The 23,408-nt window shown below is 40.6% G+C and overlaps 1 protein-coding gene across 19 annotated transcripts in view; it reads right to left on the reverse strand.

Annotated features, from left to right (window-relative positions):
- NCOA6 (nuclear receptor coactivator 6) overlaps positions 1 to 23,408 on the reverse strand; it is an 87,317-nt gene that overhangs the window by 8,591 nt on the left and 55,318 nt on the right. For 11 of the 19 annotated variants that reach the window (XM_072944066.1, XM_072944068.1, XM_031687902.2 and 8 more), the window contains 7 exons: positions 21,974 to 22,819; positions 19,801 to 19,947; positions 17,127 to 18,243; positions 14,547 to 14,668; positions 8,395 to 11,388; positions 5,466 to 5,534; positions 2,724 to 2,760 (listed from right to left, as the gene is read on the reverse strand). In XM_072944066.1, coding sequence (XP_072800167.1) covers positions 2,724 to 2,760; positions 5,466 to 5,534; positions 8,395 to 11,388; positions 14,547 to 14,668; positions 17,127 to 18,243; positions 19,801 to 19,947; positions 21,974 to 22,819 — 5,332 coding nt within the window. The remainder of the gene's footprint in view (positions 1 to 2,723; positions 2,761 to 5,465; positions 5,535 to 8,394; positions 11,389 to 14,546; positions 14,669 to 17,126; positions 18,244 to 19,800; positions 19,948 to 21,973; positions 22,820 to 23,408) is intronic. The other 8 variants (XM_072944077.1, XM_072944075.1, XM_072944078.1 and 5 more) reach the window with 8 other exon arrangements.

A 23,408-nucleotide genomic window follows, 5' to 3' on the forward strand; every position in this document is an offset into this window, starting at 1 on the left:
CCTGAAGATTAAAAATTGGTAATATTCAGTATTACTGAGGGTATAGGGACAAACACTCCAGATGAAGTGTAAACTGTGCAACTCCATGGTTCTCAAATGGGGGCAATTTTGCCTCCTAGGGACATTTAGCAATGTCTGGAGACATTTCTGATTGTCATGACTTGGGGGGTGGGGGGGAACGCTACTGGCACCTTTTGGGTAAAGGCCAGGGATGTCACTAAAAGTTCTACCATGCATAAGATAGCACCCTTCCCCACCTTAAACTCCCAACACAGAATTATCTGATCCAAACAGCCAATAATGCTGAGGCTGAGAAACCCTGGTGTAATCACCTGGCTCAGCAATTCCATTTCTAGGTTCCTAAGGAAACAAATCTTTTTACAGAGCTCTAATTACACACAAGGATGTCAAAGCATTCTATTCATACTAATGAAGACAGAAGACCTAAATGCTTAACAATAAGAGTAGATTAGTTAACTAAATCATGGCACATCCATATGGAGACATGAAATCATGATGTAGAAGGTTATTTAATGATAAAACTGTTCATAATACAGTATTTTGGGAAAAAAGTTATCAACATTATGAATAGTATAATCCCATTTCATTATAATATATATTGAGTATATATGTTACCATATATATATAAATGGGTGTGACATTATGTGTGTATATGATGTATAGTGTTCATATATAAATATAACACTATATATTAGATTTATTTATAAATACTACATGTATATATAAAACAGTGGAGTGTTTTAACTCTATTTCTAGCTGTACACATACTCTGTGAAGAGGACTAGAAGAACTAAAATATACACAGTGAATACTGTTGTATTGAATACTGTTGAGTCATAGGAATACTGGTTAACTGGTTAATTGTAATTCTCTGATCCGAATTTCAAGTTACCTTCAGCAAGCTTTTACTATTTTCATGATTAAAAAAATGCATGTTAAAATCATTTGGGGGAAAAAAGCTGATTAAATTTACTTGTAAGACATGGAACTGAAACAAAAGTAATGCTGAAAACAAAACAAAACAACAAAAAATACTGGTCAAAGGGACGCCCCTTCTGATAAGTCTTCTATGACCTCACCCCCCCCCCAAGTGGAGCTGTCTTTTCTGTCTTTTGGGTTCACAGTCCGTATCTGGCATTTGAGAGCACCCATTGGGCTGTACAGCATGTTTTATTTTAGTGTCACGTGTCTCCCCCAGATTATAAACTCGTTAAGGGCGTGAGCCATGGCCTGACTGTCAACTATCCCTCCACTGTTCACTCCTGCCAGAGGACCCTTTGCTAACGGCAATATGGTGGGAATTTGGCCACACTATTCACTACCCTAGCTTTACATCTAGCAACTGTCCCACAAGCCAAGGCAAGTTGAGGAAAGGGGAGACTGGAGCTGGGGTAGAATTACAAGTTGGGGATTTACACATCCTTTTAGAGGTGGTAAGTATGGCTTTCTGGCTAGGAGCCCAGAAAATGGTTGAAGCCTCCAAGGAAGGAAGATTCCTAACGAAGGTACTTCTTTCTTCTGGCAAAACAAAAGCCACAGCAACACTGTCTTGGTATTTATATGGTCAATGCTCAGGCAGCTCTAGAAACAAACACCCACAGGTTTTTTGTTTTTTTTTTGGTCTGATTATCTCTTCTTTCTCTAGTCACATAATTGGTATATACTTCGAGAAATGCAAATGAATTCAAGTATTAGCCCAATCCAAATAAAGCTAGGCAGGCAGAGTGGTGTAGTAGGAATAGCAATGAATCTGAAAGTTGGAAGGACAGGGGTGAAGTCTCAGCCATGAATTTATTGGCCATCATATTTAACTTTCTCTGTGCTTCAGTCTTGACCTATAGATCCCCATCTTGTCTGCTGCAATACATTAAGTCAGAAGGCCTGGGTTTGAATCTCACCTTCACCATTTAGTAAATCTGTCGCTTTGGGCAATTTAGTTAACCTCTCTGAGCTTTAGGTTCCTTATCTGTAAGGCAGAATTTACTTTCCCTAATAGATACTGTGAAAATTAAATGAGCTAATACATCTAGAGAGCTTGTAGCCCAGCATATGGCATGGAACAGCATTAAAATAAATGTTGGCTCTTACTACCATCTCACAGGGTTGATACGAAGATTAAAGGAGAAAATGATTGTGAAGGTGTTGATACACAAATATGAGAAATTCTTTAAAATGTTATCTAGTACAGTCCTACACTAAAAATGGAATGACTCTCCATGGGGCTAATGAGGGAGCCACTGTTACAGTATTTCATTTTGTTAGGTTATGAGGGGCAGCATACCATAACAGAAAAACTGTGGGTTTTGTGGTCAGACCCTACTTGCCTTTCTCTCTCTTGAGGATTAAACAGCTATACTTAGAAGGTGTTGCAAGGACTATTATTTATGACAGTGAGAGCAACATCTTCTATATACTGAACATTTACTATTTACTCACTATGCTGAGTGCTGAAAATGTTATGTCATTCAGTTTTCAAAACAACCACAAAAGGTAGAAACTTAGCCATCAAGTTTTGTTAAAAGAAACATTACCTCTGAAGGGTTGGGACTCACAACAGCTCCCTACTTCAGCAGGAAAAAGACTGGTACCAAGAGTGAAGGAAAAGGACACAGTGAGGAGAGGTTTAAAGGCTGAGAAAGCTGATACCCTTCAAAGAGGCTTATGCCATATTCATGCTAAGTCTGCAGAAATGATCATCTTACCTTTGTCCAGAGACTATGGCAGCATTTGCCTCGAGTTCTGTTAAAAATACAAAGGACAGAAATAAGATGTAGGAGCTTCTGGTGCATATGTCCACAGGGAGAAACCAAGTGCCTATGAGAATTCTGAATGCCTTACTTAAGCTAACATGTCTCCATGCCCAGCAGGACCCCCACCCTAACATGGTATAGAGACAGAGTTGGCACAGACACAACTCAGTTGTCTGGGGCATAAGATACTTAGTCTATTTTTATTTCCACTCCATACTGTGAAATAAATAATCCTGTTTGGATCAACAGAGCTAAATTCACATTGCCTGGTTCATCTTTCACCCAGCTATAACTAGGTTAGTAAGATAATCTTCCTCTCATGTACAAGAGGTTGTTTTCATTCTTAGAATATCTCTACCCTCCTGACTTTTTTTTAAAAACAATAATCTTCAAATGTCTTAAATATCTATTAAGGATGCATTCTCCTCCAAAGGATTTCCTCACTGAGTTTCAGAGGATAGACTGCTTTACTTTGAGATAATCCCCCATACACCCCATTATGTTCCTCCCTTCTTCAACCTCCCAGCAATGCCCTCCAAAAAAGGAAAATCTCAGTAAACTATCTAGCAGGGTTTTGCTTAAATGAGCATCCTATGGGTTTATCAGGTGCTCCTTTCTCAGAACCAGCAGAAAAACATCTTCTTCCACTATATGCCTTTAGATAGTTCCATCTTTTCCAAAAGACTGTCCCTGATGCACTATATGCCAGTGGCCTCTCCTGCCTCTGGAATCCAACAGCCCCTTTACCTGTCCCAATTTTAGGTAATTCAGCACCCCAGATTTAGTGTACATGTTTAACCTACCCTAATTATTACACGGCAGTGAAGTCAGGGTGCCTGGGTTATTTTTACCTCATTGTTTATTAGCCATGTGACCTTGGGCAAATTACTTGATCTCTCTGTGCTCAATGCCTCGTCTGAAAAATGGGGCTAGATAACCACTTTACCCACTACAAAGTTAAAAAAATCAAATGAAATGATGCATATAAAAATGTTAGTACAGCACCTGGCATGTAGCTCAGTATTAGCTATTATTAGTATTGCTATGATGCTCATGTTGATGCAGCTTTCATGTGAGGAGGCTGAACTACTCTGTCTTCAAAAGAAGATGTTGGCAGAAAAGAATCCTTGCTTCTCATTTGCTATTTAGCTTCCTATATCCAACCCATAAAACCTGGAAACTCATCTACAAGAAACAGATACCAACTCACTGAGTCTCTGCTGCATTAACGGCTCTGCTGGAGCAAAGAAACTCAGGTAATGTGTGCTCAAAAATAAAAACAGCTCAAGTCAAAGGAACTGGATTACAAAAAAAAAAAAAAAAGATTTTGAAACAAAATTCAATGTTTTTGAGAATTTTAACACTATCACAGCTAATTCATATAACTGAAGATCAAAGGGGTTTGGTGAAGGCAATTATTGGCTTTGGGGGTATTCTAAGGAGATCCATTTAAGCTAAACTTCTAAAAGGAACAGGATTCTGCAGTTAATTACTCTGAGAAGGAGACTGTATGAATACAGTAAGGCACATTTTCTGGAGAAAAGAGTTGGGGCAGGAGATGGAATTCCCTTCCCCTTTCCAGTTGCTCTTTTCCTCACCAAAAATGAGTTTTACTATCTAATTCCTTCTCTGACTAATTTGTTCCATTCCTACCCTTTTCAGGTATCATGTGGCAGTTGGTAACAAAGGAAGAATCTGGGTGACTGAAATGTTGTTTGCTCGTCCATTTTTTCAGAGGCCTAGTTTTACCCAAAGAGTATATAACAGAAAGTCCTACTCATCTTACAGGACATGATATCCTGAAGCAGGTTTTAAAATAATCACAACCTTTACTTTATTTTTACTGGCTTAGATTCAAAATTAAATATGGTTGTATTTTTAAAATTAATTTTGTCAAGTGTGTTAATTGTATTGTCAGTGAGATGCTAACCTCCTTGTGGAAAGCAGTCATACTTTTTTTTCTCGGTACCCCTCAATAACCTGCAGTGACAAAGAGCTAGGCAACACTAAACTGTAACAATTTACGATCTTTATCTGCCCAGCAGTCTAATCAACAAAGACAGCGTGCTGTTATTGCCATCAAGATCCAGTGTTCAGAGCTGGCCCAGCATCCCACAGCAGTTACCTGTCAAATTAGGCTCCATCTTCCAGAAACACCATCCCTAGTGCTATTTACAATATCTTGGTCATGGGAAGAAACTTAATGCCATCCAGAGATGACTGAAATGACTCTGACTCCCTGGAGGAATGGCTCTCTCACTGTAGCAGAGGTTCTTGGAATAAGCTTCTACTCATGTCTTGATAATGCAATTACTATCTTAGTGCGGTAATGCTTGCCACCACAGTGAGTTACCAGACGTCAGTCAGTCAGCTGCCAGCTATGGGTGCCAGGGTCATGGAACAGGGCAAACTCTGCAATGGAAACCACCCATGGCTGGGTGGCAGACAGACAATGGGCACTGAGGTGCCCTTCTTGAGTTCCCTGGCTGACACCAGGAATGCGTCAGAGAGCAAGCTGGTCAGGGGAAAAATAACTTCAAATAGTACTGCACAAGCTCTGCCACTCAACTGAAGTCTGCTCTGAAGCAAAGAGATAAGATAGTTTCAGCCACTTCCTGGTACACTGAGGACAACAGTGGTTCCTTCATGTGTAATCCATTCCACTCCAAGAAATTTTTCGTAAGTGGGCCTTACCTGGTCTGGCAACAGATCCCTGCAGTGCTGTGGTTGGAGCTTCCTTTGGAACTAAACTCTGTGAAGGGGCTAAGGCAAGGAAAAAACAAAAACAAAACAGGCCTTTTACTTTCTTTTCTAAACAAAGCAGAAAGCATTGACTGAATCAAGGGCTAAGTAATTGCTGAAATACACATACTTTTAGAGAGTAGTACATGAAGTTGGCTTTGAAAGTACAGTACATTTCAAAACTTACTTAAAAAATCAAATACTTTAACAGTAGCAAAGACTACCACTATGGGTATTTGTTTTTCCTTTTTGTGTAAACAAAGATCAAGGAAGGATATGGCCATGAGGACAGTAACACCCGTAATTTTTGCTTCTTGGGGTCAAGTTCTGTCCAGTACTCTAAAAAACTCTAAAGCGCACCTTAGTGGACAACTCAAACCACATTTAGAGGGACAATTACATCATTCACCCAGCATTTAAAAAACTGTCTCATCCCTTTAAAGACTACATTCCTTGAGATCTGAATCATATAATTTATTTTGTACTTTTCTACAGCACCTGGCAAGCGTGATGAGCATAAAGCAGGTATTCAATTCATACTTAATGAATAAATCAATTTGATATGTTATCTACTTATCTAACAAAGTTATCAAGAATTTATTAAGGGCAAGGCTCTGTGCCAGGCATCCTCAGAGACCAAATTACATTCTTCTTGTCCATCAAGAAGTCAAGTCTAGTATTATAGATAAGATATACGCATGTGGTACACTGGAGTGAAATGTGATGTTACATAAAGCAAATTCATAAATTATAAATTGCTATGGGAGTCCAAAGCAAGGGAGAACAATTCTAGATTGAGAAATCTGAAGTTACATTAAAGGAAGAAATATCAGAATTAGGCTTTGAAGGACAGAGAGAACTTAGGCCCTTGAAGAGGAATGGAACACATTACACAATGTGCTCTAGAATGGAAACTTCTTGGGTCATACAGTAAAGATTGAGGCACAAATATGCCACATCTCTCAAGGTTATGTCCTCCCATCTTGAAACCCAATCTAACTCTACAAAAATAAGTTTTACCCTCTCGTGGAAGTTGTGACTTTTACAGACTTCTCTCCCTGCTTAGTTAAGAATTTATTTTGGATGATTTTTGGCTGATAAAGCTTAAAATTAAACTTTTACTTTTTACTCCAATATTGTTTCTCACATTTTCAAGGTAAAAGTACAGAAGCCCCTTGAAAAAAAATGGAAATAATCTTAACTAAAATTGAGAAGTTTTTTCCAACTGCTAGTTCATCTCCCTAAGGCTCATATATTTCTCTAAGATTATATATGATCCAGATAAAAATATTTTCTAATCACTTCATCATTATTCTCTTGGTACTGGAGGGAAAACTTCCCTGAAAGGAAATGGAAACACTTAATAGCAAACAATATATTTAAGTCATACAAGGTTTTTGTTTTTATTTTTTTGAATTCCTAAGATTCACCTACATCAACAGAAGTAGAACCAGAAACCTACAGCACCTCTCTCTCCTGCAAGGGCAGAGAACTCCTTAAAGGCCATTATCCCTCCCTGTATCTCTAGCACTGAAGTGAAGAGGCAGAGAGTAGGGGAATTAACCTTTCCAGGGCTCTGTGTGACGCAGTGTGCTGGCCACTTTATCCTAAGCCCTTTCAATGAATTCTTGTATAAATTCTACTAGGTAAGAGTTAAAATTTCCATTTTATAGGTGAAGCACATGGCTTACAAGAGGTTAAGGGATTTATCCAACTGTGACTGGTGAACAGTGGAGCTAGAATTTGAACTCTGATCTTACCCCGAAGCTTATGTTCTTTCTGCCCCTCAAGGCATTTTAGCTGCATGAACAAGTTAGGTGCTATTGGCTGGCCTAAAATACAGCAAAGGTCCTTACAGCTGATTTCACTTTGGGGAAATAGAGCTCCTGTACCACTTAAGCCTCACAGAAAGAGGAACTTGTGAGCGCACGTGCAGGAGATGTTAGGACACCTATGTTTCCCTCATTAGCCCAACTTAACAGTACAGAGGAAATAACCTGAACTAGAAACACATGAGTGGAATGGAATGGTCTAATTTTCAAAGAGATGTTAATTTGCATCAAAAAGAAACTCGTAATAACAACTCTACTTTTTATTGAATGATTGTTTTATTCTAGCCCTGTGCTAAGCATGTTATATACATTATCTCATTGAATTCTTACAACTACTTCTGTCCTCATATTACAAAGAAAGAAACTAAAGTTTGGAGCAGTCAAGTAACTTGCTTAAGCCCATACAGCTGGTAAATGCTGGCACTGTGTTACTAACTCAAGCCTGTCTCTCAATTACTTTGCTCCTCCCATGTCATCAGGAAACCTGGTTTCCTGGAAAGATTTCCTCTGGAGTAGCCAGTCAGAAGGGAACAGTCCCTGGGATAGAGTACAGTGAGGAAGGGGCTATGAGAAATCTGCTCTGAAACTGCTGAGAACAAGTCTTTACCATTGTAAGAGAACCTCAGGAGCTGCTATTCACCCTCAAGGGGCAATGTTAAACTAGAGGCTCACAACATAGACTTTGAATGAATACTGAACTCTGAGCATCAATTTTCTCATGTGAAGAATGGGGTTAGGGCTACCTGATGTGGTTGGTACAAAGATGTTGTAAGACAATATACATAAAAAATTTTTTCTGTAAAATAAAAGTTTTTATGTAAGTGAAAGATACATCTATTTCAGGAGCTGAGAGAGGACCAGGTTAATGAATATAAACTTAACATGGATTTAAAAAGCATATTTCCCAGTGTACTTCAAATAAATGAAACTACCATTATTGCCATTAAGCCCATTCTTCTTCCTCCAAGTAGAAAACGAATCATGCTTTCTCTTGCGGGATAGGTCATCAACAAATTAACACGAGATGATGCCAGGCCCCAAGTACATACCTATGCTGGGTAGAAGCTCTGGATGAGATCCCACCTTCTCCTCCACTAGGCCACCCGCAAGTGGCTCAGATGCTATGCCAACATGATTGTTTTTTGTGGTCGGCGCCGTGGAGATGAGCTCAGAGGGTACCAGAGTGGTTACTATCGAGCGTACATTGGTGGGGAGAGTACTGCCAGGTAAGCTGGGTCCTGCTGAAGCGGAGCCTGGGCCCACAGGGCTAGAGGTCATTTTTAGCAGAGTGGGTGCTGGGGGTGTTGGGGTTTTACTGTCCAGCTCTGTGGATAACTGCTCTGTTCCCACAAGCCCTGGAGCTGCGGTCTCTAGCCCTGGGCCTTCAGTCTCTCCATCTGCACCATACTGCTCTTCCCCTTTCTCAAGGGCGCCTGTAACTTTCTTACATGCCTTGGTCAGCAAAATCTGGCCGATTTTGTCCACTTTTCCTTTGCCCTTACTAGATGAGACTGGGCTTCGCCGGTTGATAGAAGAGCCTGGACTATTGGTCAAAAGGGGAGAAACCACCGTGGTTGACTGTGAAGAGGGCAGAGTGCTCTGATCTGCTGAGGTGCTCACCTGAGGACTAGTCTCATCTGAATTCAATTCTTTCACTTGCTGGACAGGGGGATGAGGAGGGACAACTGGAGAAGTTGTACAAGGAGGGGAAGGAAGCTGAACAGGGGTGGCTCGTGAGTTAAGGACCAAAGGTCGACCTGTCTGTATGTTTGGAGCGGGACTGCTAGAGGGGGCGTTAGGCAGTACAGGAGCAGAAGAAAATTTTATACTCTGAGGTATGTGTAAAGGGCCAACAACTGCAACAGAGGGAGGCATCAAGCCAGAGTTGGTTGTCAGTGGGGCTGCAGGAATTGTGCTTGGCTGTGATCCTTTCATAACCTGAATTATTGAGGATGAATTGATAAAGACAGGTGTAATGAACTGAGGCCGGGCATTTGACTGAGCAGCTGACTGTCCCTCAGAAACCATAACCTTGCTACCCACATTGGGCATTGTGACGACTGTTGACATTAACGCAGACTGCAAGTGAGTTGGCAGAGCTGCTGATGTGTTAGCTGAAGTTGTGATGGGGTTGGAAGTTACAAAAACAGTTATCTGATTTGGGGGCAAAGGGGTGGAAATGGAGGAAGAGCTGACAGGTCTTGACATTACTTGAGGGATGCTTGGTGCAACACTGGAACTGACCTCACTCATTTCTGGATGCACAAGGGTTGAACACGGCTCGTTACTGTGAGGTAAATTTAGGGAATTAGAGGGTTCTTTAGAAGAAGACGGATCCTGCAGTGTGGGAATGACAGATGCTTTTTTCAGGTCCTCTCCAGAAACTACTGGAGGTGTCACTTCCAGATCTGTAAGCCCAGGGGGTTTAATGGTCACATTAGGAGCTCCAGAGTTGTCAAGAAGTTGACTTAACGATGTTGGTGCTTCCCTCATAGCAGGAGACACCAAGTTTTTGTTCTCTTCGACACTGGGAAGCTTGTTAGGATCCGAAGGTTGCCCATCGTTTTTGGATTGATCTTCAGGGACAACTATTTTAACTTCTTGGGCAGGGACCGCTTTTAGCTCAACATTTACCTGCTCCTTCCTACCCTGGGAATTCTGGCAATCGCTGTCCTGAGGCACGTTCAAGCTCTCCTTGTTATCCTCGAGAACACCTCCCACTGCAGCCACAGGCATGGTAGAATTCTGAGGATTCAGCCCACTGTTGTTAGGGAAGTTCCCAGGTACAGGGGGATTGGCCAAAGGAGTGGGATTGACCAGTACATTTCTTGGCAACTCCACATTTTGCAACAGGGCTGCGTTTGTTTGAGAGGCCAGAGTAAGTTTAGGGGCTTTTGAATTTTGTCTCCCAGGACTTGGGGTGGTTTTCCTACTTGACCCAGGACTAGACCTGCGACTGTTGCTTGGACTTGCCCGTTTTGTTGCTCCAGAATTAGACTGCTTTCCAGAATTCACCACCACAGAATCTAATTTGTGAGTTTGTGGGGCAGCAAAATTGGAAGGATTATTCATGGTAAGATTTGAAGGTGCTTGCCCAATGGCCTTCAAAGTTGTTGGATTTAGGCCCTGTTGATCAAAGCCCCTGTTTAAATTTGGCCTGGGAGGTAAGGGAATATTAATCTGTGGGGGGAAGAGTCCTGCTATGGAGGCATTGAGTCTTTCTGGTGACAGACTGATTTCTGAAGGTTCTGTGCTGGGAGGGCGGTTGTTGGGTGTCTGAGGATAATAGGGTCTGGGGCTGGCTCTGTTTGGTGTTTTAGGCCTAGATGTTTGGGTTGGAGCAGCCACATTTGGAAAGTGGTGGCCATGAGAGCTGGGCAGGGAATTTACAGGGGGTTGCTGGGGAGTTGCACCTTGAGCTGCTGAAAGGGGTGATGGTCCAGGTTTTGGCCCTGTCATCATTAACTGATTCTGGGAAACTACTAAATGTGAAGGCATGTTATTTGGGCCTCCTGAGACAGATGGTACTTCACTGCCACTTGCTTCAGGGAGCGAGGACATCTCTCCCAGTGGCGAGCTGGAAGGATTCTGGGGGTTCTCCGGGTATACCATTTTCCTTGAATTGCTTCCCAAAGGAGTATTCACAGGCATTGGCATTCTCTGTTTATCAGGTGATGGCGGCACGGAGGCAGGTCCTTGCAAACTGACCATGACAGGCACACTGCCACTCTGCTGCATGGGCATTCTCTGGGAGTCTGGGTTCAGGGGGCCCCTTGGGGGATGGACACTCTGGGAGACGGGAAGCCTGACTGATTTGGGGTCCTGCTGCATCATGAGCATCATCATCATTTGTTGCTGCTGCTGCTGCTGTTGCTGCTGCTGAGACTGTGGCTGACTGGGAGGTTGTGGCTGCTGCGGCGGCGGTGGTGGCAGTTGTGGCTGTGGCTGCTGCTGTGGTGGCTGTGGTGGGGGTGCCACATGCTGCATGAGCTGAGGAGGCATCTGCTGAAGTGGCCTCTGTTCAACTGGCTGAGAAGGATAACCTAAAACGAGCCCCCAAAATCAGGGAAGTTAGATTTTCAGCAAGAAAAGCTTTGCTACCTTTAGAGTATAGCCAAGCAATACTCATCTAGGTGGCACAGACCGTGCACAGACAGCTCAGGCGTGCCCGTTCCCAGGGGGGCAGGGGCAGCCCCACATTCGCTGTCGTAAGCAAAGGGGAATAGTGCTTAAGGAAGCAAAAAGCAAAGCATCAAGAACCTGGAGCTCCTTAGTCTTCAGGATTTGAACGAAGCATCACTGTACTAAGACTGTAACACTGCTACACACTGAAAGTGGCCAAGTCTATACCAGTCAAACATTCAGCTGAAACATGAAAAACTCCATCAACAGCAAGCAGTTGACCACCCAGCATTGGGGTCTCATGCAGGCATAACAAATATTTCACTGTACTTGTGAATGAAGCATTTAAGATTCACTTTTTTCTGTTAGGACAGATTTTTTTTTTAAGACTTGGTTTTGTTGAAAACGCCAGCACTGAAGACAGCCTTTTCATTCTTTCAACAGAAGTAAAATATGACATTCTAGGATTCAATTCCTTAAGAAAGAAGAATTTAAAATTACTCCAATCCATTGGTTTCACACACCATGCTGTATCCTTAAGGCTCAATCCTTTGGGAAACCCAACTGAATTAAACTGCCCCTCCGACGTAAATCAGTTTAATAAATTGTAGGAGCTAACAGAAGCTGATACATACATCAAAAATAAAATGAGGGCACTGAAGTTCTTTTTCTGAATATTTCTTCCATTTCCTTTTTACATGTAAATATCTATTTTGAAAAATATTTTCTATGAATTCATAATTGCAGAATTAAGTAAGCAAGAAGCATAGCCCCCAGGAATAAAAAAATAATTTGGGGAAAAGTACTCTAAGGGACAATATCTCACAAATTTCTAGAAGGCAACATCTCAAATGATTCTTACTTCTGTAAAGATTTTATTTGGCATTTTAGAACCAAAACCTTACACAATCAGCAGAAAGGATGGAAAGATCATTAACCAAGAATAAAGGTGGTTCAGTGGGAAAAAGTGAGCATATAGCTGGGATACAATTTCACAAACTAGATTTATTTCATTGTTGTATGAAAAAATACATTAGGAAAGTTTTAAGAAGGTACAGGCACAAGGACAGTTGACTCTGGCAGTCAGATGAAATGGTGGCTCAAGATTTTCACAGAGCAGCTACCAAATGCTGCTGACCCACAGGGTCATAATTTGTGTTTAATAACTAATCAATGTCTTCTGGCCAAAGATTGACATGATACCAATGAGTACAATGTGCAGAATCCATTTTTGGAAGTCTTTAAAAATCCTTTTTTTGTTTTAGGCCCACATAACGTCTTTACATTTATAAAGCCAATAACATATGGCATTTCTATAAGTTTAACTCAGGTTCCCGTGTTAAGAAAATTGTACTTTCTGTAGAAGCCCCTTGATGTCAGGGCTATGACACAAATGCCTTTATCTTTAAAATCAGGCCACCAGACAGCATCAATATTAAAGAGAGCAACATAGACAATACAGCAGCCTCTTGAAAGTAACAGTTACGGGCATGGCTGCTATAAAGTTCCAGAAGCTGGAGGCAGCAGTACAAAGGGCACTAATGATAAGAAGACAGATTGCAGGTACCCTGACAGCACGGTGCAAGGGGAAAGCCAGGACAAACACAGTGCATATAACATAATTCAAAACCAAATTTATTAATCAAAGGATGAAAGCTCGTATGCCTTCAGGGACCAGACCGGTACTAAAGAAGAGAAGTGGGCTAGTATAAGACAGTAGTAGTTCTGCAGACAGAGCCAAACTGCAGAGCTGCTGATGCTCTATCTAAAGGCATTTAAATTCAGGTTTCTGTTTGGTTCAGGATGCTGCGTGACAATTCAAACATATTGTAGGCCAAATTCAGCCTATAGGCTCTCAGCTTGCAAACTGTAGAAAGGAAGCAATAATGTGTGTGAAGACCCTGGGATTTACAGAATTCAGATGTGTCCGAGGGAAGGCACATTCTTGTTCATAATGCCTTTGGACATACCCACCAAAGACTGGTGACCTCCCAGCCTCAGCTGTGCGACTGCAACTCACTGATGGGAAGTGTGGTGTGTCCAAACAACTTGGAATAAATAACACAAAGTACTGACATCGTGATGAATTTACTTTTTTTCTGATTCACTTAAAAAATACATAAATTAAAGGTGGACTAACATTTATACCTAAAATAACATCATACTTATATGCCAAAAGAGGTAGAATAACTAGCAAGGGAGAAATCAAACATAATCCTTTGTATACACAGGGAAGTGTGGTTTTAATGTGACAGGCTTGTGTGTCTTCAACTGTGTCACAGGGTAATAAGGTTACAAATCACTGCTTAGAATAAGAGTAACCAGGTATAAAGGCATTGTAGCAGTTGGCCTTGGTTCTATAATACCTAGGTTGGAATGAATGAATTTTAGGAGATTTTTCCTTCTCAACATAATTTTCAACATTTAGAGGATAATATTATAATATAATCGGGGGTGGGGTGAGGTCCAACACAGAGGGTTTCAAAATATTGGTCTTATTTCATTATTAAGCTGGGTAAGAAGTGCATGAATGTCTCTTTTATTACTCTTTATATATTTTTTATATTTAAAGATTCATAATAAAAGTTCTATCAAAAAAATCTTATTTTAAACCCTGGTAGTTCTCTGCTTTGAGAAAGCCCCAGTAGAAAAGGCTCCAGGAAAGGCAGGCAAGAAGGATTAGAGTGAAAAACATCTTTCCATTTAATCTTAGCCCATTTTGATGCCAACTAGAACCTTGATATTGACAAGAACAAAGGCATTTGATATTTCAGTCTGATTTTACGAGGACCTAAAATAGCAAAGGTTAAACTGAGATAAACACACACACACACACACACACTCTCTCTCTCTCTCTCTCTCTCTCTCTCTCTCTCACACACATCTTCAGAAATTATACTTGAAAAAAATTTTTTAACTTAATACCAAGGTGAAGTTTCCAAATACTAAACACATTAAATCACTGAGTAGCCTGGTTAGTAGACAAAATAAAATACTATTGTTTCCTTGAAGAAAAGGCTTAAAAACTGCTGTAAATAAATGATGACAAGTATATAATCTTTAGCTAACATTTTATCACCTGGTGGTCGGTTTGAAAATTCTGGCAGTTTAGGGCCTGAGTTGTCCAAGTTAATTCCTTGTTCTCCAGGCAATGGCTGCTGATCAGCTTCTTCCAGGCCAGCTGGGCGAGTATCTGGGGTGCTAAAAAATAAATTACACATTTGAGAGTAAGTTGCATAGTTTATACACAAAACTAGCTTAACTTCTTCCCTATTTCTGAAGAACTAAAATCTGTTTGCATTATCATTCTAAGCATTATTTACATCTCTCTAGTCTGATAAAATAGTCAATATTTGGTATAAAAATAATCTGGCAATTTCATTAAATGTTAAAATCCACTTAACAACATGGCTATTTACTCAAAGTGCTTTCTACAAGTTTCTGATATATAATGATTTTCATGTAATCATCCACCCCTTAGATGTTTTAAGACCTGATCATAGTTTGGACTATCAATATAAAGTACTGCTCCTATGAAACCCACACTATCTTTGGTATAGCTATCAAATTCAATCAGGGAGTCCATATTTCTTATTTTTTGTGTGACTACTTCAGCAGTGGCTCCAACAATTCACAACACCTTGCAATAACTTGTAGATTGGTTGATGAAAATGGTATTCATGAGCAAAGAAAGATGGACAATACCAGAACAAAGCTAATTAATTTTGTTGCAAAATGAGTAGTTGCAGACATCCTCACTGGCTTTAGGATGCTTTCATTTTTACCTGGGTGTAACTTAAGAGTTTTCAGTGGGGAAGAAAAAAAATGAAAACATTATCTACTAACACCCACATTCCCAAAGAACTAGGGTGCTCATAGCCCTCATTTTGTTTGTTATCTTATTCCTAGCTGCTCCTTTCTTTTCTACCTGTAGTTTTCCTTTGCCCTGATCTTGGTCACCCACTTTTGGACAGTATTTTCTCTCACTCTGTTCTGTGGAGTTTCATAAGTCTTACCTTAAATCCACTTTAAAAGCCCTAGCACATGGGAATTTAGAAACAAAAGCAGGTCCTTAGCACATTCAGATGTCTGTATCGATTTGCTCCTTAAATGACCTTACTTCAAATCATACGCAAAGATTCTGTAGTACTCTTTACTTTTAAAGAATTGTACTCGTTATGGATGAGAAAACAAAGGCCCAGAGAGGTGTAAGATACAGGCCCAAGGTTCCACAGTAAGCTGGGAGCACTCACTCCTCCTTTTAACCTACTGTCTCCCTTCCTAGGAGCCCTGATGCTGTCTGTATAAGGCCTTTTCACAGCTGTAGCCCCAACAAGTAAGCAATCTCCCTTGAGGGTTGGTGTAGACAGCAAAAATCTATACTAATGGCAACTGAATAACCTTGCAATTTTACTCCTAGATTACTGACAGGAATAAATATTGCCACAAAAAATGTTCCCACACAGGTTGAGAGTAGTAAAGAATTTAACTTAGAAAAAGCTATTAGAAAAATAAGATAACCAAAGGGCATATTAATTCTGAATTCAGGAAAAATACAAGTTGTTAATATACAATTAACTGACTTTTGATTTGTGAGATTCAAGAAGCAGCAAGTGAATATGATATATTAGTCTAAATATTGTGAGAAGGCTGGAAGAAAGGTAGTTGGTTTTATTTTGAACATTTATGTTGGCTTAACTAAAGCTCCCCTATTCTCTTCTATAGTTCTAGCAAATTATTTGAATTGTTTTATATTCATTAGTTACTATTCTCTGGTAATAAATACCTCTGATTTCTAGTTTTATGATTAAAGACAGTAAATCCAGTTTCATTAACATTGCTTCTGGAAACATTTAATCAAAGCCAAAAATATGACTTAATGTTTAGCTTTAGGAAATGAAATATAAATTGATTTGCCCTTCCTGCTGTAATCTGGCAAAAGAACTCAGCCTGGAGAATCTTTACTGAAAAGGTAATTGATTTAAAAGGTCTAATTAGCTTAGCATGAGGTTTTAAGCTTCTAGGGATAATAAAGAGCCCTTAAAGGAAAGGCACCTGTACAAAAAACCATTTCTATCTGAGAGACAGAAGGGAGTCTCCATAAGCAGTTTTCATTTCCAAAACACATTTGGCCTTTCTGATTCCCCAACAGTCATTATAAACCTGACATACTTTGTGGAGGTGCAGGGTGGTAGCACTGGCTACTTTTCAGGCTCTGAATACCCCAACCCCATGAGACTACAGACTTAAGAAACATATATCAGTTGATTGTAATGTATGAACCTTGTTTGGATCCTTATTTGAACAAACTGTTAAAAAAAATTAATTCGAGATAATCAGGGAAATTTGAACACTGTATATGCGAGAATATGAAGGAAGTGTTAGTTTTTCTAGGTATGCTAATGGTATTGTGTAGTCATAAAAATCTCTTTCAGAGGTACATACTGAAATATTTAAAGTGAACTTGCTTTAAAATAATCAAGAGGGTAACGGGGGAGAACATGGATGAAGGCAAGATAGATTATGAGTTGATAATGTGAATCAAGAGGAATTTCATTATAGTATTCTAATTTTATACACGTTTAAAATTTTTCATCAAAAAAAGTTGTTCACATAGAAATAAATGAATAAGATTTTAGGCAAAACTATCACAACCTACTTTAGATCTTGCTGACTATTTTTCTTCTTCCGAGGGGGTTTCTTCTTCTTCGGTTTATTTGCGTTGGTATTATTTTGCTTATTGTTTACCCCAAAATGGCCTGCAGAGATATCACTCTGCAATAAGTTGACCAACAATGGGCTTGTTAGCGTGACATCCTTATTGACCGGGAAGCCTGGATTCTGACCACAGGACATCTGATTTCCATTGGGTGCTCCACTGAAAGGTGCATTGAAAGGCATCCCATGGCCTGAGAAGTGGTTCCCCGAGGCATTGCTTCCCTGCATGGCCTGCATATGGGGGGGGACCATGTTGGTTTGTTGCATGCTAACATCAGGCATCATCTGAGACAAGCTGACATCATTATTTGCTGTAGTAGCAGGATCGCCATGCTGCTGGGCCATGTGTGGGCTGGGCCCTGGTGGCCGCAAGACCTGCCCCTGAATCCCCATAACCTGAGATGGACTGTTGTTCACGGGCCCTTGCTGGGGCAGCATCTGTCCTGACATCTGTCCCGTAAACTGCACCATGTTTCCTTGCATATTTGGAGTTGGTCCCCTCATTATCTGTGCTGGTCCCGGCATGACACTGGATTGGTTCTGAGTGTTAAATTGTTGCTTATTCCCCTGCATCTGATTGGTCATGATCTGCTCTATCATCGGGTTCTGTTGGAGCAAAACTTGCCCCTGAGGCCCCATCATCTGGTTATGTGGCGCCATCATTTGTGGGCCCTGCTGGGGAAGCATCTGCTTGGGTGGGGTCATTCTCTGGGGTGAGGGCCCAAGATTTTGGCTCTGAGGATTCACCATCATCTGACCCTGCGGCATAAGCTGGGCCCTTGAAAGGATCATAGGGTTCTGAGGGTTCAAGGTTCCTTGTTGCTGGACCATCTGGCCTTGGGAGGGCACGATCTGCTGGTGCATGCTCATCAGCTGAGATGGTGGGCCCTGCTGCGGCTGGCCTTGCATGTTGCCCAGGTTCACCTGAGGAACCCCAGAACTACCAGCCTGTTGGCTGTTCATGTTGCCATGAATTCCCATGAGGCTGGGCTGCATCATATTTGGTGGCCCGTGGGACACCTGCATCTGGTTTTGAGGAGGACCAGCTCCTTGACCACCTTTAAAAAAAAAGGAAAGCAAAGTTTCATAAAGAAATACTATTATCTTATTGTTATTAAGATACTCAAATTACCTTAATTAGAAAAACACCCCTCACCCATATATCAACTGACCAACATAAACAAATGTGCTGTGCTTAACATACTTTCTGTGGGTTTTCTTAGTATGGAGATGTGACTGTGGCATAACTATTTACATTCTCAGTGACCATACAATAGAGAAGGAGAGACCGTTTCTTTACTCCTATTTGGTTAACTTAAAGATAACATTCTGAGTATCAGTAAAGTTTGCTTTCTTTCAGATTACACACAGAGAAAGGTAGCATCTCATTACTAAAAAATGACTTATAGCTACCCAAGAGGAAGAAAATTTATGAAAAGCACTGTAGGCTAGTGAAATAAACTCTGCTTCAGATGAGTCAAGGAAACAAAAAATGTAATGTAGCCTTTTAGGAAAATCTCAGCAATGTTGAGAAGACCTTTAAATGCTCCTAGGAAAACTAATAATGACTCTCAAAGTCATTATGGATGTGATATCTAGATGCTTCACTTTAAAGAAAAGAAAACCTGATACTTCCTAAAGATAGGTCTTCCCTTCTCCAATGCAGTAAAAACTATTTGGTCTTAGTCTGGAAGCTGAGCCTCTGGTGGAAGTCAACTGATGGACAATTCAGAAGCTGCAGACAGAGGATACTCAACAAAGGATGTTAAACTGTGCACAGATCTGCATAATATATCAAGGTATCTGTGCTACCTTGGTGCAAACTGCTTGAATGAGAAAAGGTAAAAGGATTAGTCATGTGGTACCCAAGCAACCAGAAACATGAAGCTTGGGTTTGTACAATACTGCTTTACAGATACTTTTTAGCCATTCTGCTCTGCACTATTTGTCCTCCAAAGTTTCTTCTTATGTACAATACACTGTTGGCATTAAATCTGTATTGATTAAAGTGTGGTCTTCAAATACCACACTGTAAACCAGAATTCAGACATTCAACATAAACAAAGTTAAAATGTACCATACAGAGATTTTAAAAGATGCAGTTGTTCAAAACGTCATGTGCCTCCATGCCTTTGTATCTATCATCTCCTTTGTCAGAAACACCTTTTGCCCTTTCACTAACTCAGGGGTTAGCAAACATGGCCCATAGGCCAAATCAAGGCTATTGCCAGTTTATAAATAGTGTTTGGAACACTGCCATGCTCATTCATTTATGTATGGTCTATGGCTACTTTAGCACTACAACAGCAAAGTTAAGTAGTTGTAACAGAGAACATATAGCCTGCAAAGCCTAAAATATTTGCCATCCAGTTCTTTTCAGGAAAATAAAGAAACTGCTGACTCCAGCTGTAACGCAAGTTTCATTTCATTTCTTTAGGTGTTTCCAGATTTCCCAGACACTTTACCTACTTTCAATATATTAGTTATTGCCCTGCAAGAATAATTATTTATAGGTTTGAAACTAAGGAGAAGGACCAACACATATTTCTCTGTACATCCTCGTTGTCTACCATACAATGCTCAATAATGCTGGCTAAATAAATCAGAAAACAAACCTGCATGCTGGACATTTTGATTTGCTTGCAGCTGAGGGGCTCCTGAATTCCCAGGGGTAGTTGCTGTGGTCGAAGGCACCTGACCTTGCATAAAGTTCGGATTGGCCTGTCCTGCTGAGAAGCCAGGTGGGAGGCGTTTAGGCATTCCTTAATAGAAAACAATGAGTAAGGCAGTTACCTAGCAAATTTATACTCTTGCTTAGATGTGGAATGAATAAGGAAGGATGAGCTGCATGAAGTCTCCACTGGCTTAGCTCTCTGTCACACTGGTAGGATCTTTAATAATAAGGTTGGGAAAGATGGTTAAAAAAATCAACACAATCTCTTACATGAGCATTGTCAAAATGAAAAAGAAATACTAAAAAATTTACACTTAGAACATGCCAAGGAAAAGATGGCAATCTGCTCCCTAAATGTGATCTGAGGCCACGTCACAGCAAGGTTTAGGGCTCACTTCTCTGTAATACAACTTTATATACTTTAACACAGGTACCAAAGGAATATGCTAAATTCTCTAATGTTCAAACAAACTGATAAGAAATACTATAAAACAAAGACCTTGGTCCTGATATTAAGCATAAGATAGGCGATTTTTTTTTCCCATTGAGGGAAATGGATGACAATTTCCTCTGCAGAAAATTTCTCCCCAATATTGTGCTTGTCTCTTTGGAAGAGACAAGAGATCAGAAACAATTCATAGGAGCTTCAAAGTCAGGCTATATTAAATTTATTATTACATCCTCCCCTCATAAGGTTTGCTGCAATTCTGACAGCTATGGTACCAAAAACCACGCTCTAATGGAATCTTACTACAGTAATATATCCTTTTGTAGGAAGGTTTAACTTCAGAAAGCAAATCTATAATAAGGAGAATCTCAGAACCCACTCATTATTTATAATGTAGGCCTGGATGTGGCCAGATCACCTAGGTGAGCACATCATTTGCTCTATGAAAGCATCAAGATCTAAAGCTCACTTAAATTTTTTATATTAGTCCCTTTATTTAAGGGCCAAATTTTCAGTGTCCTGAAAAACACTCTGTAGACAAATATGCATTTGTCCTTTCTAGCAGTGACAAGTCCCCATTTGCATGCTTCCATTGTAATTAAATCAGTAATCACATTTGCAGGAGGGACTACCCAGCTTCCACTGATCCAAGGCTAGATGCCCAGAACAGAGAAGTTTGGAGCTGAAACATTCTTGGATTTTCTAAAAGCTTCTTAGGACTCTATTATAGCCTGCATGTCAGTAAAAGTAATTACAAGAGAGTGAAAAGACTGATGAGCAACTGAATTTCACCAGAAATCATGGGAACATGCCTTTGCTATGTTGCACTACAGATGCAAGGGTTTTTTTCTGGATAGGCAATGGGTGTCTTTTGGTGGGGGGTATGTTTATCAGATGACAGTATTACTGACACTCTCTATACCTTACTGAAAAGCTCCAAGCACATTCATGTGCACTAGATCAATGATTAATAAGAATAAATAATAAACATGGAGATGGATAAGTTTTACTGTAATCGTTTTACCTCTCACACATTAAGCTCCATTGCTTTTTCTTCATACAAGAGGCACCTTACAAAATAAATAAATAAATCTCCTTTAGGTATAACTGGTGGAATTCCCTCTCTAAGGAGCAGGCATTGGCATTATCAAACTATAAAAGTCAATGATTTCTGAACTTACTCCCCTTTAATACTTTAATCAAATTTAACAAATACCATGCTATTTTACTAACCAGGATTATCAAAATTGAAAACCAGAAGGGCTTTTCCCCAACAAAATCCTATACTTATCTTTTCATTTTTGCGCTATTACATAATCTTAATTTTTTCAACAGCTGAGCAGTTTAAGTTGTTAATAAAATCACATTTCTTCCGGACATTTTAATTTACTAGTACAAGATCAAGCAAAAATATTTTGAAAAACAAAATGAACATCTCTATATTGGATTTTACCTGCATTTTAATCCAGAGGGCTAGCTTAAATATAACCAGTAAGATCTGCATAATATATCAAGTTAACTAAGTTATACAAGTGTCATCACTATATCCACAAAGCCAAATAAATATATCCTTATTTCACTCCCTCCATTAACTCTAAAAATTGAAGTTCTACTAAGGTCTACCTCCAGTAAATTTACCAACACAAATAGCTTCAGTGTTCCTCACCTCCTAGGCCTGGATGTAAACTCTGTGGCCCCTGATTTGGTGGCTGCTGCTGCATCACCATGAAGTTAGGTGGCACGTTTCCCTGTTGAACCATAGGATTCCGACCCGGAGAGCTGACGGGCTGCTGAAATCCCTGGGGAAGTGGGTTATTTTGAGGTGGCCTTGGTCCCATCTGCTGCTGAGTTTGGTTAACCGTTGGGGAGGATGCAGGGGATCCCTGCTGGAAGGAGGAGGGTGAGGAAGCAGGAGACTTGTTGGTGAGGTGGGGCTGCTGCAGGGGGGTTGGGACCCTGGAGGGCCCTCCCTGCAAGCTCTTCATCTGAGGAGCTGTGAACTGGCTTGGATTGCTCATCTGAGGAAAGTTTGTATGGGCTTGTGAGGCTTGCTGGCTGCCAAAGGGATATGGAGGGGGAGGGTGGGAAGGTGTCTGTACCGTGGCTAAGGATGGTCTTGCCTGGAGTTGCTGTTGCATTGGGCCAGGCAAGGGAGCCTTCTTCCACCCTTGATTTGCAGTCATTGTGCCCAGAGAACCCTGGGCTGGAGGAGGCTGAAGGGCTCCGGAAGGCAGCTGGTTCCAGCCTGGAGGAACAGGCACCTGAGTTGGGGCAGTAAACTGGGGTCGAATTCCCTGTGGCTGTTGCTGCGGATGTTGCTGTGGGGGTCTTGCCTGCAACTGCTGCTGCTGCTGCTGCTGTTGCTGCTGCTGCTGCAGCTGGGGAAAATTAGCTGGGTTTATCTGTCTGTTCACAGGGACAGGCTGCATTGGGTGGTGCGGGGGAGCTAAAGATCCTGAGGGATGACTCTGCTGCTGTAAATGTAGCCCAGAGAGGAGTGGATCCATTGCATCTGTTTAAAGATAGTCAACAAAGCAATAATTAATTTATTGTAATCTAGATCCTAGAGCATGAGTCTTGGTAATTCTGCAAACATAGAATAAAATCTGTTGGTATCATTCAATGAAATGTTTGTGAGCACTTTCTATATGTAAAACAACGACCAAGATGATAGAAAGATGAATCTTGTCTAAAAAGAGCCAACCATAAAAGTATTTTCCAAAGCATATTCTGGGGAATTATGTTCATTGTGTTATAAGAAAACATAATAAAACAAAATATGGTCAGTCAGGTTTGAGAAACACTGGAACTAATAACCTTAGACAAATTTCTTCACTGGAGGACTTTCAGTGCCTTCAATATGTTAATTTGGAATCCCCAGGAGGGAGGCTACATTAACCAAATTTACTTCACTACAGAATTCTTGGTCTTGGAGCAGCAGGAAAAGGCAGGCCAAGGAATACATTTTCAGGAATGTTGGGGTATAACTGATAATGAGAAATTCTGAGAAGGAAATGATGACTTTTAGCTTGAAGAAATTAAGGCAGATTTTGTAAAGAAGACTGCGTTTAAGATAGGCAGTTAGGAATTTGGCTCGGAGA

This window comes from Vicugna pacos, chromosome 19, assembly GCF_048564905.1.
Source record: "Vicugna pacos chromosome 19, VicPac4, whole genome shotgun sequence".
Lineage (NCBI taxonomy): Eukaryota > Metazoa > Chordata > Mammalia > Artiodactyla > Camelidae > Vicugna > Vicugna pacos.